The sequence below is a fragment of the Eutrigla gurnardus genome (assembly GCF_963514095.1).
Source record: "Eutrigla gurnardus genome assembly, chromosome: 11".
In the NCBI taxonomy this organism is placed as follows: Eukaryota; Metazoa; Chordata; class Actinopteri; order Perciformes; family Triglidae; genus Eutrigla; species Eutrigla gurnardus.
The window spans coordinates 8026569-8045075 of NC_139925.1; the positions used below are offsets into that span (position 1 = coordinate 8026569).

Below are 18507 nucleotides of genomic sequence, written 5' to 3' on the forward strand. Positions count from 1 at the left end.
GCAGGAAGGCTGGTATTCTCACCAGGGACCCGTTACTTAATAATCTCGCCCTGCAGGTGCTCTGGTAGAGGTCAACAGTTTGTTACAGTTGCATCGCTGTTCATGTCTGCCTCCACCTATGGAGCGGAAAACCGCTGCCAAATGTTCCCGTCCCCACACGGCGAACCATAACTCCTTCCCTATCACTGTCACTGCCCGCTTTGGTCCCTGCAGACACACAGACTGATCCAAATGAACCGGAGCCAAGTCTATCAGATATTATATGAATATTACATATACTGTGGTGGCTCAATTATGTCCAAACAACATTTGCTCGGCCTTGTAGAGGAGAGGCAGCTAATTTCCAGTTACAGCATGCATTTGGCTTTCAGAGAAGGGCATACTTTTTCAAACCAAATTAGGTTAAATGACAAATGCTACAATGAGGATCCATAGATTTAGTTTTAAAGTAGAGGGGACTGTATCCGATCTGACACTAATGTTTTGATCATGCATTATGCCATCCAATAGAGAACACCAGAAGGATATCGCCCTGTTTAAAAGATCCCTATTTTCCGCATACATTTAAACATGGCACACATTTTAAAGTAAAGCGCCCCTACATATCCCTTGTGCTGAGAGAAAATGTACAACAGTGTGGTAGTAGAGATAACTGCATGAGTGAAATATTATATAGCTGTTCCCTGGTATGGAAGAAGTGTATAGGATTTGGTGGCATCGAGTGGTATTAATTGAATACCCCTCCGAGCACTTTCCAAGACTGCGGTAATGTGAGCTGCCAAGTGCAAAGCCGTGGTAATGCTGTTCTCCTCGCTCCCTCCATCCTTATCATAATAACACTACTTTAGGAGCGGCGGCTGGCGGTACCACGGTTTTGGACTCTGCAGCTCACGTTAGCCCAGTATCACAAGTCAGAGAACTACGATGTTAAGTTTGTCCGTTCTGGGCTACTATAGAAATGTGGAGAGGACCTGCTCCCTATGTGGATATGAAGGGCTCATACTAAGCCAACGATAACACAATGGTCTCATGTGACTATACACCAATGAAAACTGAATATAATATTCCATTTCTGAAAATAGATCCTCCAAAGATCTTTCGAAATGCTACACACCAGCCCTTTAAGCATTCATTGGAGGGATGACCTTTCCAGACACATGCTCGCACAAAGATGAAGTAACAACAAATATGGAGGAGAATATGCCTGTGCATTTGGTCAGGACTTATAGACAGCTGTCTCGGTCATTCAGCACAGGGCTTGAATGGAAAATGTAAACACCACTATCACTTCCAAAAGACAAGCAATTACCCCACTCTTCTTTGGAACTGTTGACCAGTCCAGTTGCCAAGCAAAGACAAGACAGCCGATCTTTTCTACTGTTTGACAGATTATATCCATGCGACTCAGTGCCCAGGCAGCTGTTGCTGATGTCCATTACATTGTTTCAAACTTTTTGACACGAGCGAAAGAACCGAAAGTGTGCCTGCGCTCCAATTACTGACGCGCATTGATCTGGGACTGTGCTACCACATGATCTGGAGTGATGACAGCTGATGAATATGATGTGACAGCAGTTGAAGTTTTGCGATACGGACTCGTGTATTATTTTACAAATGGCCATCTCTGCCATATAACTGGAGGAGAGTCTATTTGCTGTCTTCAACAAGTGAACATCGACTTCTAGCATAAGGTTTACATGACTTCACAAATATGCCCTATGAGGAAATAAAAAGAACAGTAATATAAGGCCCCATCCTGCAGCATTACTACAGTCACAGGATATAAAGTAAATGCATTAAAACTAAACTACATTTGTTACCGGAACTATCTCTTAAACTATCCTCTCTGTGAAAACATTAACATCAAAATATCTTTATGTTCTAATCACTGTAATTAGTAATAATTATAACAAATGACAGTGTAAGAACACCATGATTCGGAAATAAATAATTGATGAGATGTTGGACACTGCAATTAGTGACCACGGTGGGTCTGCTGCATAAAGACTGAGAGGGGGGAGTTGATTCAGCACAGGATTAATAACCTGTTAGTAAAATCAAAGTGCTGTCATATCTTAGAGCGGCGCTGTGTAATGTTTCTTCAATAGCAATCAATAGTCAAGGCGGATTCTTTTCACTGCAGTATTGGTGTGGCACATAATATCATTTAGCGAAAAATGATTTCTCACAGATCACAGAAAGTCTCTCTTTTAATGGCTTTTCCCTCCACCAGGTCGTCTAATGTGGCCTAGCTAGGAAGGGTCTCTAAGCCTTTTCACCTGTATTGTGACTTTTGTCCCCTCTTATCTCCTTGACATATGAGGCAGGCCTCTCACGTGGCACAGTGTCGTCCACCCATACCCACAGCTGAGGCACGCAGACACATTTTTCTATGAGAAACCGGAGCCATTTAACAGGGGAGAGATACTAGAGACAATCAGAAAGCAGTCAGTTGAGAATGTCACCTATTACCTGATGGTAAAGTGTTTGTAGCATCAAAGAGTACGGAAATGTCTTCATCTCAGGCATCACAAAAGATACCCGCATGTTCATTCCTGAGCTGCAACTCACTAGTTACCATATTATTTCCATCTGCACCAACTAGTTCACTCTCTAAGCAAAATAAACTAAATAAATAACCAACCAACCAACTAGATGTAAATAAATAAATGAATAAATCAGTAAGAGGATCTACACTGCATAATTCATTTGAAGAGAACACATCCGTCGACCGAGCAGTTGCAGTGTTCTGCTTCCTCTAGGGCCTGCTGGGGTTTCGTCATCGCTGCAGTAGCACGGCTACAGTATGTCAGAACAAACACTGTGCAGCACATCTGTGTGCATATTCTAAAGCAGGACACAAGCAATCCCTGACACGGTGGCGGCCCTCAGCTGATTAAAGGGGATTTCACTGTGCTGCATTCACATTATTTACATTCAGTAAAATGCATCAAAAAGCATCAAATAATACAATATATATAATATAAAGAGTATAGAGATAATCTATGTATAAGGCTTATGCAATGGTCCCGTCAAATAGCTTCCATAACATACTCAGGGAATCAACGGGGCGATTTTGGTGACATATTTAGCAAGGACTTATTTTTCCATACAGGTACATTTATACAGCTAATAAGGCTTAATGTGGTGTTAGGCATGGATTAAAACTCCATGACCAACCTTGTAACGGGGGATTTCTTAAGGTGATTATTTATTAATCCACAGGAACCTATTGCCTCGCCCAGGGATGAACCCATGTCTGCACTGAACCCACTCACAACCCTGTGCCAGGAACCCAAGCAGGGTATGCTGGGACGACTTGGCACCACATCAATAAACCAAGCTTGCCATGGTGCTTCCTATTTATTTTGGCTTTAAGGAAGCAGTGTGCGTTGACTAGGCAAGCGTAGGTTTTCAGTCCTATTTTGAGCGTGCAAGGTGTGTTACGTCATGTGTTGCTTTTGCAACGCTGTCTGCCGCAAAATCCCACATGACTTTTGTATGCAAGACTTTATTATACAGTCCCTGGTATTTATATATTGATGTGTGTCCTGCATATGCTTCACTGCACTGCATGCTATATGAACATACAAAATACTTGGCTTACAAATGACTACATTAAAAACTCTAAAAATTCCAAGGTTATTCCCTTCAGCATGCATGTCTTTTGCCTCCTCCACCTGTGTAGGACAGGGTCAGTCAACAATGACAATACAGAGCTTAGCACATCATCACAGCACCTGATTAATATTTTAGCAGATCACAGTTAGCAAGGGGGACATATCCTTTTTTACTCGTGCTCCCCAGCTTCTTTTTTGATCCGCTGTAATGTGCCTCTGAATCCCAAAGTCATACTCTGCCTGCCATTCTGTGTCAATGCCATCCATAATAGATAAAAACCAAGCCATTCACATTACTATTGATGGCAACGTGTAATGTGGGGAAAATACATTCCCATAAATTCCTAGACATGGTTGGACTGGCCCTTACCTCCACCCTGAAACACTGAATTAGTCATCCATCAAGGTAATAATATAAAATCAGGATTCTATGAATGTTAGACATGGGGTCACAGGGGGGGCTGGGTGACTGCCCTTGATATCCGGTCTTGCATATGTTTTTTTTTTAAGCTTCAGAGAAGGATCAGCGCGAATGGCATAATTCCTCTTCTCCCTGCTATGTCCTCCATATATCCTTCAAGTAAATCTAAATGGCTTAGAGTGGTTGTATTTTCCCCAAGAATAAATTGAAGTGGACAGTGTGAGACATGGTCTGCCCTGATCTGAGGCCTTGTGAAAGCTTTCCACTCCCAGCTATTCCATGAAGGTTGTGGAGTGGTCAGTCTATGCCAAGATATTCTGCATCATTTGTACATCAGCTACGGCTCTTTGTGGAACCGATAAATTGAAAAGCCTGGACAAGAGCTGCTAATTGGGTGAGAGTCTCCTGGTGTATCAGCTGGCCACTCGCTAATGATACACGTCCACCCTCCTAAAATAGCCCCCTCAAACTGCAAAAACACAGATTGGTCAACAACTTCCAGGCCACATGTGACTCGTTGAGCTAAGAATAAGCAGAAACTTTAGCACATTACCAGTCACCATGAAGTCAGCCAGTCATCAAAGACAGGGTATTAATAGATCAGAACTGTGTCTTCAGCAGCAGCAACTACAACAACAACAGAAAGTCTGAAATGGCCAGTTTAAAGCCCTGTGGCTGCTTTGCTTACAAAATCTTCACAGAAACAACACGTGCAAGAATCATTACGGGTATATAGGAAACCAAGAAGCTACAACATCAAAGTAGGGTGACTTTCTTCTCCTCAAAGACAATTATGATCGAAAGATTCATCATAAAACTGTGTTCCAGAAAAAGAAAAGTGGGTCCCTTTGACGCCTGACGAAGCCTGCTTAGGTATGGAAGAACATCTAGCCGAAACATCTGCACCAGCCTCTGAGCTCGCTTTTGGATTCTGTTACTTCATGCATTTTGGGAAATGATCCATTTAGAACTAATGCAACTGATGACAGGTCATACATTTTGAATGTTATTGGAACAAGTTTTGAATTTGAATGCAGTCACACACGGAAGGGTGGAATGCTTGAGATACTTGATGTCCAGATGTTTTGAGTATTATGCATCATCTCGGCTCTTGCTTAATCTGAAAACAACATTTGCCTGACCTACTTATGGTGCTCTACAGCTCGACCTGCTATATATGTTATATTTTTGCTCCAGCGAAGCCAAATCTTTTTCAATCTTTTTTTATGAGCAATTTCTGTAAAATAGACCAGAATACTCAGTCTGAAGAGACTATTTTTGACTCAGGCGAAGGTATTCACACAAAGTCAATTAAGCTGAACACAAAAGGACACTCTATCCACCTGTCCTTGAAAACTGCCTTTCAGCTGTGATGACTGGGAACAATAACATTCTTGCTTTAGCCCACTACAGTGTTAGAATATTCACCCACTAGGAATGATGGAAAACCATATTAATCACCATACATTAATTGATAGTACATTTCAAATGTACTGGAATTGAGCAAATGCTCCAAGAGAGTTTTTATTTTATCGTGCTGTGAAAAGATGCCCTGGACACGCCCCCCCTTCTCCTCTGTCTTTGCTACATATCATCTTGGCCTCACCTAAAACAACAACAGCCACCCAGCTGCTGTCTGGCCTCCCCCAGGCCAGTGCCTCTCTCGACCACTAGCCACTGTTTCTGTTTACTCACCCTTTTGCCCTCTTTGCCTGGTTCCCCTGGCCGACCCGGCACCCCAGCCAATCCCTGGGGAAAAGGACATGCATCACAGTGAATTGGGTGCTACATTTGCGTGGCATTGCACGGAGAGATTTCGCTTTGCTTCTTGTAAATACTGAGGCAGACAGATGTTTGTGCCACATGTTCTCAACAGACCAGATGATAACTAGTGGCCTTATTTGCAGTGATAGGAAAATCAGCATTAGCTTAGTTAAAAGTGCATGAATAGATGGAAGGGAGTATGTACAGCTGCAGTTTCCATTCTTGCTAAAGAACTGTTTCGAGGTGACATCTCCAGATTTCCCTTAACAGGCAATTTTCAGCCTCAGTTGATGTGAGCTTCATCCCATTATGCAACACAGTATCTTGATAAGGAACAATTAGTCAGTTAATCAAGGTATTTACTGAAAGGTGATTTTGTTTTGAAGTTCTTGTGCAAATACATAGCTATCGTGCTTCAATAATTGCTTTTTGAACCTAATAGCTGTACTTGATTGCTTAAGAACATGATATGTGCACTTTGTCCAATGAGAAAAGGAGAGGACAATGAGGTACTAAACAGAAATGAGACAATTCACTTCTTACCTTTTCTCCTTTGTCACCTGGAGAGCCCTGGAAGTGGCAAATAAAGAGTTATGTTTACAAGAAAACAAAAGCATAATCTCAAGAATAAAGTTTAGATATTTTCAATAAAAACAATTTTAACTTAAGTACCTGATCTCCTTTGAGACATTGTTTGTCAGCCTAGGAATAAAGCAAATACATATCAGTCAACCTGAAAACACAGTCACTCCTATACGGTTTGACGATACACGTTTGCTAGTTGTAGACATGGAACACAGTTGGTCAGGAGGCAATTATCTTTGGCTGTGATGACCCGAAGAGAAGTTAGGGCATGGCTATTACAACTTTCCAGACACCCTGCTGGTCACTGTCAGGAAAGGGCAGACAGCGTCGTCTATCTCACAGGCTATAGAATGGACACAGGGCCGTATACATCTCAGCTTTCAAATACAGGCCGAATAATTGGTGTCCTCTTTCAATTGGCATCCAAAGGTCAAATACTGTTGACTTTTCCTGGAAACGGCTGCAGAAATGGACATTCACATGTCTTTCACGTCGGTTAGCGGCTTCATGCAAAGAACAAACAACAAAATAAAAAGAAAATAACAAGGAGACTGACCGCCCTAAGATAGTTAGTAAAGCTGTATCTGTAAAAAAATAAAAATAAAATAAAGAGTGACAGCTCTGACCTGTGACACCCTAAATAAAACATGTTGCACTCCGTGCAGAGCTATTGATAATAAATAAATTATTAAAGTACAACGGTACAACCGTTGTTGGCTTGTGAGCTGCGAGTTTTGACCTTGGGTAACGAGCAACACGATCCAAATCCACCCAGCAGTTTCACAATATTTTCTGCTTACACTCGCCAACCAATTAACGTGGCATGATGTGAGAAAGTTTTGTGAAAACCAGGTTCGCTTTACAGGGAAAGACTGTTATTTTCCCTGTCCTTATGAATGTAAAATTAGCCCTGGAGTAAAGCTAATGGATGGTGGCAGTGTACTGTGGGTATCATAGGCACTGTGGTGACATAAAAGGGGCAAGCCAGAAGCAGTGGGACACAGTTTTTGTATCACGCCAGTGGTGATTAAAACTGGCAGGCTGATCCCCTCATGATGTGTACATAATTAGCTAACCACCTGCAGTATACCTTTAATCTACAACAGCCGTCAACTCCCTGGAGACAATGCATAAAGTGTGTGTGTGTGTTTGTATCTGTGCCCATGCATTCACTACATGTGATGACAGGTGACTATGAAAGCCTCTGCTGGTACATATATCTGCTGTCTGCTGACATATGAACCCTCAATTTGGTGTGCAGTGGAATGAGCACATTTCTGGGTTATGTTCTCTGTCCTCGCGGTTTTACATGACCGCAGAGAAAGCGCCAGCACAGCCAGTCCAATTATGAGATCGAAATACATAAAGCATGGTGTCGTCCTTGCCGGGTTTCTGTAAATGCAAGAAGTCTGCAGGGACAGCCACCAACCCAATAAGTGCATGTCTCACCCAAGTGGGATACGGCAAGTGACTACCTGTCAACCTCCACCTGCACCCCGAGGCTAAGAGCTCCATTCTTCTCTGCCTGGCTGCTCATCCTTATCTTTTTTTGGCCCAAGTGAGGAGGCCCACTGAGCCCTATCTATCTGCTCCTTGTTTGACCCATTCCCTGGCGATGGTAATGTGACACAGACACTGCTCACCTTAGTGCTGCACTTTCCATCTCTGAGGGCCAGATGTTGTAACACTATGTGTAGCACCTGGTCAGCCAGGAGGCCGTGATATTTACAAAGCTCAGTCCAGCCATTTCAGGTCACACCCGCATGCAAAGTCCATTTCAATATTTCTACTGCTTTTGACTCTCCTTACGCCTACAGATAGCATAATGAGATGTAAATGTAACAGTGTGAACTTACAGGCAGCCCCGGAGCTCCAGGCAGGCCTGTATCACCCTGTGAAGGAAGTTAATAATTAGCAAGAAGTCCTAAAACTTTACAAAATAACATTCTGTGTGCACTGGAAATGGCAACAGCTGCTAAACCTATACAATATATTTTTGACTTTTAAACATTTAGCCTAAAGGCCAGCCATCATGTTTGTGATAAAAACTGAAGGTCATATATTTACTATGCATAGCAGTGCTGTAGCATGTGCTGTAGATGGTCATTAACGGGTATTTACAGTTTGTCTTGAAATGAAGCCTGTCTGATGACTTTCAAACTGTCAGATGGGCTCATGGGCTGGTGCCATTAAATGTGACGGGCCCTAAAATAAACACAGCCGCACTATATCATGTAAAAGCCTTGCAGAATTAAGAATGGACAGGTATGATAACATTGTTTGGTGACTGTGACATACAGGCAGTCAGGAAAAGTCATATAAGGAAAGAAGTCGACGCCAGCATAACCCAATGTAAGCAATGATCTCACATGCTTTTTACTGCCTCACTTGTTTTTTTTTGTCTTTTCAGAGAAAAGTCATGTATCACTGTCCAATATTTTTGCAGCCAAGTCCCCTTTTCAACGCCGTCCCAATCGCTCTTCATAAAGCGCCGAGTTGAGGATCAGTGGACTTAAATTTGGCAATTCGGTTTATCAGATGAGGATGAAAGAAGAAAAAAATAAAAGGTTTTTGTCGTTTTTATCCATTTTGTTGTCTAAATGAATGTCACAGCTAAAATATGCCTGCTATGGGATATGCAAGGGACTCATTACTTTATGCTTCCAAATCTGCCTCACTCTGTCAGTTTCAATACAAACAAACGTTCTCTCCTCCCCCACTCCCACCAACCCATCCGGAAAATAGGATAAAATCCGCTGTGATTCTCTGTTGTCTTCACAGAAACACACAGACCTCATTATAACTTCAAGGCTGGCAGACAGAACATTACACCTACAATAATGTGATGAGTTCTTCCAAAAGACAACAAGAAAAAAAGGAGCCCCAATAAGGGAGGATAAATAAAAGAGCTGGAGAGATGGCAACTAATTACAGGAAAAACATTTCATCCCATACATGAAAAAAAAAACACACAATGGGATGAAAAGAAAACTTTAAACACACCGATCTTTACTGCATTGCAACAAGAGTTTACCTAATTCATGTCAGTGATGTCAGTGAACAGATTATAAAGGGGCTGCAGATAAGAACAAGCTTTTGCATCAAACCCCGTCTGCTGCACTTCCAGCTGGTCTTAAACCTCTGGATTGTGAAAACCAGTCACAGCATATTGTAGAGGATATACCTACTGTTGGATTTCCGATATTTGGGACCAAACATCAAATGTATTCAAAATCAAGAGTCCCTGTGAAGAATACCCAAACAAAAAGGCAGCAAACCACATTTTTTTGCTGTAGCCTTTAGTCCCATAAACAAACAGTTCAGAGAGAGCATATGGCCATTACAAACAGCTATCTCTATGAATATACAAATACTCTGCAAATATAGTGAGTGGAATATTTTCTCTAAGCCGGGGATATAAGCTACTCTATGTGACCATCAATAAGGTTTTGCGAAGTTATGATAGCAATAACAGTATTCTATGGCTGGACATGTTTGGAGTAGCAATCTACAGCAGCACTTCAAACAGATGGGCAAAGCCTGTTATTGAGACTACAGCTCATGAAAGTCAAGCAGATTCCCTGAAGTATCTATTTTCATTTAAAAAAATAAAACACGAAAACAATTATGGTGTAATTTTGTCCGGGGCCAGTCTGTGTGGCAGACTCACTCACGTTGTTTCCTTTGGGACCAACTGGACCAACTGGCCCTGGGTCCCCTTTCAGACCCTGGGAACACAAAATATTCAATATGTTGAGGGATATTTGTTTTTAGTGAAAGTTAGGGATTAAAAACTGGTTAAAAAAGAGAACCCAACAGGTGTTACTGTATGTCAGTATGTCGACACCCATGCAGGTGTAAGATACTCATGCCTGTCGATGTCAGTCAATGACAGAAGAGCAGATAATGTCAACAATCAGATGCTGCGTTTACCAAAAGCCGGCTGAGAGATTCGCAATCAGCTAACACAAGTTCTGCCACCCCCCCTGATCCTGTCTCTGTTTTCCCTCATCACACTTGGGCTTAGCAAGGACTGTGATTGTCATTGCTTTTAAACCATGAAGCAGAGGACCTGGGGGGTGGAATTGGACTACGCGAGCTCGGGGCAAAGTCGAGCCTCTCGGTGGTGAAATGTGAAAGAGGAGTGACAGCTGAGATAAACAGTGATAGCTGATGAATGAGGCTCGACACATATTGACAGGCTAAATTTGCAGCAAGCCTTGTTAGGTGTGACACATTTGGGCCAGCGACTCTTTGAAATGGGTTAGGGAAGATGGAGAGTGTGAGTGGTCTGTAAAATGACTCAGAAATACAATAATTTGTCACGGTTAAATTTAGAGCTACAAAGGCTATTAATAGTGAATTATATATCTGCGGAAAATGATTACCTGCCTTTGTCACATTAAGTCTGGCTCCTCTAGAGGCGTGACTAATTCATTGCCCATTCCCGGCGAGCTTCGTATTAAACACTACCATTCAGGAGACGGAAGCAATGGTCATGCCGGTGTAAAATAATTGGCCCTATGGTAACAACAGAAAATGCAGCTTGCCCATAAATTGCACTTACGATGACACCATCGTGGTATGATTTTATCACTGTATTTGGACCCTCCGCCCACGCACACTGTCAACAACAGGGCAGCTGGCCCATAGCTGTACATGAGAGCCCAATTTTTTATTTAAATGGACAACCTAACCACTTTACTGGGCCAATCTGACACAAGAGGATCCAGAAACAAATTCCCCTCTGAGTTATTACCGGGGCTGTGAAGGAGAATCAGAGTACAAGGCTCATCCGATAACAAGGACGTAAACAACTTTAGGTTCTGTCGATTACAGTATTTGATTAATATTGGAAGAATTTTGCCACTGATTTGGCCAATGAGGAGATCTGGTCTCATTAAGGCGAAAGGCGTCTTGTGATAAAAACTTGTTTTGTTGTTATTGTCCTTTACAATCATTACGTGTATTCCTCTTGTTATGTTGAGAAAGGGACCACAAGACTGATGTTTGTTCATCCTCACAGCTTTGTGTTTGTGATTTAAGAGCAAATTTAAACACACTTATACTTAAGCATCATCTATTAAATTATGCTTGTAATTTCCCCACTGTGGGACTAATAAAGGATTATCTATCTAAATGATTTAACTATGATTGCAATTTATTGAAGTGGACAGGGGAAATATTATATCTAATATACAGTATATACAGGACAAGTGTCCTGCACTGGTAAAATAAAAAATAAAAACACACTGGCGCTCATAGGTGCTTAAAATGAATCCCAGAAGCTACTATACATGCAGTTTGTACATCTTAAAACAATATGTTCTGCCAAAGACTGTCGTATTCATATTAGATTCGCTAAATAATACTATTGGGGTTTTGTTGCATCATAAATATTTAAGATTATGCTTCTATGTTGCAAAATTAACTCCTCCTCTCCTGCATCCTCTCCCACAGACTGCAGACACAAGACAATATGTTTACGGAAGAGTTGACAGGGGACTATTATAATTCAAACTGAATAATACAACTGGGATGAACGCGTGCAAGGTGGTGAATTATTTTTTCCCATGGCACTTCCTTATCGGAAACCAAATGCAGGTCAGACAGAAGCTCAGTCAGTCAAAAAGCCATGTCTCTCACCATGTGTTGAATGATGTCGCTCATCCAGTTTTACAGTCTGGCTATGCTCTGCAACTGCTGTGGCTAATCTCTGTGCCACAAACAATGTTTTCTGCTGGTAAATATTTTAATTACAACTGTCAACAAAGCATTCTTACTTAAAAGCTCCAGAACTTATTATGTTTGCCAGATGTGAATAATGCACTCTCAACTTCCCATGTGAGCTTGTGGTTGTTAATTTATTGTGACAAGAGATGCTTTGGCTAAGAAAAAGAAGCATTTTGCTATAAAACTTGTCTTGAATGTGTGAATATTCAGATAATTCCAAGACTGAAGTATTGTCAGTGATAGGACATGGAACTGCACAGCATCTGGACATGTCTGTAATAATATACATAACGGCAACGCGTGCAATTAAAAGTTACTTTTATTTTGGCTGAGGCTTCTGGCAGTTTAATTTTGCATTAAATCTTACTCAGGGACACACAAAACACCCTCTACTTTTCCATCAGTCATTACTTTACACCACACTTTCTGAATGCTTTATGCTTGGAATTTGTTAACTTTATTTTTTTGGCATTCAGTAATAGGGCACACATGTTTTCTTATACTAAACATATAAATACATATAGTTTTATTTTGTCAACAACCTTTTATGCGATCATTTTTGGGAAATGATTCATACTGTGGACATTTTATGCTGTTTTAATGATATATTTGTTAACTTAATGAAAGAAACACTTGACACATTCAATATGATAAACAAATAATGTATTTAAAATTTGTTTCATAGCTCTGGGCCAAAATCTTTTTTTTTGCTAAAACATGCTTTTTGTCACTTATGACAATATTGTATAAATTTGTGTAGTCAAGTTTTGCATACCAATTTTATTCATGTCACTATGCAAAGTTGAGACAGAACACTATTTTATCCTGTTTCTCTGCCTTCTCCAAGCTCCACCTACAGAGAATGTGTAGTTCATGTTGTTCAAATTAAACAGTATATTAGAATCAATGGAAATGTTTTGCTATCAGTTCAATAATATCAAGAATAAATGTCTAATTCATTTTGAGTAGGAAGTAGTAGAACGCAACATAAGTAATTCTTTAAGTTAGAGTAACTGATTACACTTCCTGAGTAACTTGCCCAACAATGCACAAGTGGAAGGTTATAATGAGATCCACGTGACATACAAAATAACCCATTTACTCTTTTTAAAATGTTGGTGGGATTTTCAAAAACTAGGAGATTCTTATTGTGTACACCAAAGTCAAGTCAAGCGGAAATGAAAAATATTTTTTTTACTATTTTAGATCACATCCCTGCTCATATTGTGATCCTATTTAACAATATATGCCTGAAAATACAATTTCTTACATGAGCTACTACCAACAAAATTCAACCAATAATATCATGATGTCCATCCACAATCAATCTTCAATTTCAGCACCAAAGAAGGAAGATCAACTCAAATTTCTCCCAAAGTGATGTCTCGCCTGCCTATCCTGTTTCACTCCAAAATATGTCACGGTCCAGAAGCAAGATACTCCTTAGAAGCTCCACTTTAAAGTTAAAAAAAGGATTCCTTACCATCTAAATGGCTTAATATAGTTGCAAAGCAATAAGTGAGATGTTGATCTAAACTACGCCGTTTTAAATAGGCTCAACTGACCGACACTAATAATTAAATTATAATGTACTTGATGATCAAGAAGGTCCCTTCCCTAAAGAAGGAAACTTCTAATGACCCCTTATGGTAAATGTGTTTTTCTTATCAACCTATCTCCCACACCATAGCCTAGTTAAGATGCTGCCCTCTGTCTAATCTGGACCCAGTCGTGAGCCCACAGGCCCAACTCAGGTGCACGGTGACATGGAGGGAGATGGGGGCTGGATATATTGTTGGCTCTTGTTGCAAGCTGTGGGCTTTGTTGAATTTACAGGGAAGGATGAAGGAGGGATAAAAGGGCTGGGAATATGCCCGTTGCTGGTTGTGTGGCTGTCATTCCTGCAGCACGAGGTCAGAACACTGTGGGGAGCTGTGTACACTCGCCTGCTAATTACACACACCACTGTGTCTCGTCACTCCTGTAGCGGTGGGGCCACAAGACAATCTGGCAACTCCCCAGCACAGAACAACTAAAGCAAGCAAGAAGCGGGGGATGTACAAATGCAGTCTAATTATGTTTACTTCTACCTTTTACCAACCAGAGCAGCTGAAGGTCAGTGGCCTTGTCTGACAAGAGGTAGAATAATTGCAAGTTTTAGTTACTGTACACAATTTAATCTTGCACAATCTGGGTTTGGCCTATTGGGGAGAGGCTTCAGAACATTCTGGTGGGGAAATGTTGTAATACTGAATGACAGGCCGTTAAAGCTCTGTGGAACAGGATCTCTAAGTAACATAGATACCTTGAGTGCCGGCCTACAAATGCCAAGGGGGTTACAGCAGGAAATGCCTTTTGTGACTTTCCATTTGCTCAGCGATACACCACACACACAGAACGGTGACATAAGTCTAATCAAGCTGAGTGCTAGAAAACATAGCTTATTAGCATGTCTACTGCGCTCTATGAATGAATACAGTTGGCCACGGTAACCTAAATAAAGGGCCATTGTGTGAGGATATCAGAGTTCACAGTCAGAGATCCTCCAGTGCCGAGGGTATCGTGTTCTATCAGCGCTGCTTGACTCTTCTACAACACTTCACTCTTCAACTGAACACGTATCCACAAATGCACCTTGGATTACCCACCAGATAACATGGTGTGTACTCCTTCCGTCCCGCAGGACGTGTGTCTGCAAAACGATACCGGATCACATGCTCATACATAGAATTCTGGCTTCTCAGGTGTCTACTCAAGCCTGAAATAACTTACTAGCTTTAAAAATGGAATATGAGCAAATTGCAGGAAAGGGACAGGCTGGACATTAGAGTATCACAGTAAACAGGCTAAATTAAATCATGGAGCAAGTGTATTTGTGTGACTTTTTTTTTTTTAAACTTGTTTACAATTTGAGATAGTAACCCACATATTTTCTGCTTAGTATCTTTTTATGGCTCCCAGCGTGATCCCCTTTCCAAACACGGAGCATTACAACCACTATTTACTGATGTTAAAGTTGAATTATATGTTACAATGGGAGGATTTAAAGACACAGAGCACTATTCAATTCACTAGCTGATCCGTTTCACAATATTAACTGAAACTAAATCAAATTAGTCAACCACTACTTAATGGCAGACATAATATCTGTAGCAGTATAATTACATCACACATTAATTGCATATATGACCGCATGATCCACCTTATAATGTTTGATAAGGCTCTCACAGTTTTACAGTCCTACAGGAACCATGCAATAGACAAAAGCTCAGTGAGATATCTATGCAGAACGGATCATCTGCAGTCCAGTTACTGCAAAGTCTCTGAGAACTGATTACTGTCAGTGATTAACTGGTTAAGAAGGGGCAGCCTCGCTTAGTCGATCAAGCTCAACCTCATCCGCTCATTTACGGAGGCATTGGGGGAACTTGTTTTAACCCATTAATCCTGCGCTGCTCTATGCTCCCTGGTGAGACATGGGGCTAGGTTACCACATATCTTTTCTTCTGTGTCCTGCCTTCAAATTAATCTAAATCAAACACAAGGGTTAGGTCAAGCTATCAAATAAATCACGGAAAAACAGCACAGCTGTGGAAAAGACTAATACCGAACATCCCATCACAGCTTGATTTATGCTGCAATTTCATGGGTAGGGGAGACTGTGTTAAATCTTAGATTTCCTTGGATTCCACTCCTTAATTTCCAGAAGGGTGCATTCAAGGAAAATGTATCAATTGGCATAAATGCCTGGAATTTGTGTTGGGATTGTTTTCTTGAAAACATTAAGAGTTATAATGACAACTTCTGGTTAATCTCTTTGCTTCAAAGCAGTTAGAATCAACATTTCTATATTAACAGCGGAGCACAAGACTCATTGTATGTTAAAGAAGTTGCTCAGGGTGACAAACTAGCAGAGAATACAAGCCTACTTTGTAGTTATCCCATTGGAGAGCTCATTGATTTTTGTTTTATGGTCCCAACTTCTGATTCTGGTTCACTCTCCGAGTTCTCATCATTGTCACATTCAGCAAAAAAAATCTGTAAAAACGTGAGTAAAAAGTATTTCATTTTCAAATAGTTTCCTACTGTGGTATTTTACAACTTGCAAAAACACCATCCATTCAAATCACTCAAGGAGGCACAGTATAATAAATCCCTAGAGGTTATGGTCATGTGAGCGTGACCGTAGGAAAGCCAAACCGTCCATATGGGATGCACAGACATGAAAAACAAGCTGACTGAGTATTGATGTAAGAATCTAATTTCTGGCTACAAGGTTTCACACTGAGCACACTAACAACACTGACCACCCTAAATATATTTGATAACAAATATATTCGTACAAATACGTGGCCAATTCTGATTTGTTCATCCACATGGTAGAACCCTGCCCCCCCCAAACAAGGGCTGCACTCGATGTACTGATATGCAAATGAGCAAATAACATCAACTGGTGACATCTAGACAAAGATTTGAGCAGCTGCTTTTCTTGGAAAAGGGTCATCAACACAGTCTCAGTCCCTCCACAGTGAACAAGCTTCCAGCTGTGTTTCCAGTTTATGTGCCGCTGTTGTCCAGTCAACTGGAGCCCAGGGTGAATCAGTGAGCAGAGAGAGAAGGGCTGCTCACGAGCTCTGTCATTCTTTCCTCTTGATTGCTGAAACCCCAGCAATCAATGAAATAAAAAAAAAAAAACACCAGAGGAATCATGAACGCTCGCATTCTTCCATTATATTTTTTTGTTATATTATGACTAAAACACAGCCAGTCTTTCATGCGGATCGAGTTTACTTCCAGAATTACTGCACACTCATAATTACTTTTTTCTACAGTAACTATGTTAGGATACTTGAGGAAAATACCGATGGGTGGAAAGCTAGCAACACAGAATCTATCCTGTCAGAGCTGATTAATGGACAGGATAGTAACAGGAGGCTAACCTTCTATCACCATCAGCTTTATCATAAACACAAAACGCATACACCGGCATTCTCATTATTCCATTATTCTGCTTATGTCTTTTATCAATTAAATACAGCCAGAGTGTGTGTTTTCTGGCAATTTCAACACTTTTAACGAGCTAGCTTCATACTTGTACGAAATCGTTTTTAAACAGCTAAAGAACTTCTGCAACACTGTAGCACAATACTCTTTCAGCCCAACATATTCATGCTCATCCATGGCTTCCTTTTTTTTTTTTTTTTTTTCTCTCAGAGTTACTGTTAGGGCAGAGTGACAGCCTGCAGGGAGGCTGATTTCTGTGGCAGCTGTTTGACTACTCAAGGGGGTGATGGTGATGAAAAGAAGTCCCTTTATTAAGCCACTTTAAACTGACCATCTGCACAGCTACCATCTACCGAGTGTGTCATTGTGGGCAAACAAATGCTGTACAACATAAAGTATCCTCTGATTCAACTAATACTTCAGAAGGAATCCACTAATTTGCTCATGGCTAAAAAAGAACTTCACTAAGCTCCAAGAAGAATATTAATTGATTTCTAATGCATTTGCATTTAGTTAGAGGGAAAAAAACAAATCATGTTCTAACTCATCTTGTCGTGGTTCATATTACTGCAGCCTACATACATTAGTTTCATCACTGCAGCCAGATTCAAGAGCCTGCAATAAAGTTTAACCTGAAATGACATAGACGGAGCTACAATTATTTGAAAAATTAGTTTAAGCCATTAGTATGCCGAGCCTATGGTAGCATACATATACATGAATTTCAGTACAGAAGGACACTGCAGGCTCAAACACACTTAGATCCACTTCAGATATGACAGGCACATGAAAACAGCCACACAGAAAATTGCACTTTGCTCCCACCCCCAGGGCATCACACAGAAAATGAAGAACCTATAAGAATTGATTCCCTGACGAAACTAGATCTGGCTGATGTGCTATGTATGGAATATATGTCTGCTGGAGATAGAAGTACTTACCTTCTCCCCATCGATTCCCTTTTGCCCATCTGATCCAAGTCCCCCCTGCAATGACAAGATTGAAAGTTAAAAGGCAAGGAAATGACCCTTGGAAAGTTCATACTTTATTCTTTCTTTCCCCATTTTTAATACTAGAAGGCCTAAATACATTGGCACGGTTAATACCACTTTAACACAACCTTCCTTCCGATGTAAAACAGCTCTAATCCAAAGAGTGTGAGAGTGATGTACAGAGGATTTCCATCGAAGCAAAATTAATCGTCTTGTCGACAATATGACAGGCATTTACATTGTTTAATTTTGGTCAGTTGTAATGTGTAAAGAGGAAATGGATCCGATTTGTGTGCCAATTATTTCCGAGAGTGCGTTAAAGATGTCTTTCTGGAAACCAGCAAGGGATGGGCAACACAACAAAGAGTGTACATGACTGGCAGGAGAC

General features: G+C 40.8%; 1 protein-coding gene across 3 annotated transcripts in view; it reads right to left on the reverse strand.

Moving 5' to 3' along the window:
- The window catches only part of LOC311020845 (uncharacterized protein), a 96310-nt gene that overhangs the window by 57451 nt on the left and 20352 nt on the right, over window positions 1–18507 (reverse strand). For all 3 annotated transcript variants that reach the window (XM_084021070.1, XM_084021069.1, XM_084021071.1), the window contains exons 11-16: window positions 18069–18113; window positions 10065–10118; window positions 8247–8282; window positions 6478–6507; window positions 6349–6375; window positions 5737–5790 (exon numbers count right to left, since the gene is read on the reverse strand). In XM_084021070.1, coding sequence (XP_083877196.1) covers window positions 5737–5790; window positions 6349–6375; window positions 6478–6507; window positions 8247–8282; window positions 10065–10118; window positions 18069–18113 — 246 coding nt within the window. The remainder of the gene's footprint in view (window positions 1–5736; window positions 5791–6348; window positions 6376–6477; window positions 6508–8246; window positions 8283–10064; window positions 10119–18068; window positions 18114–18507) is intronic.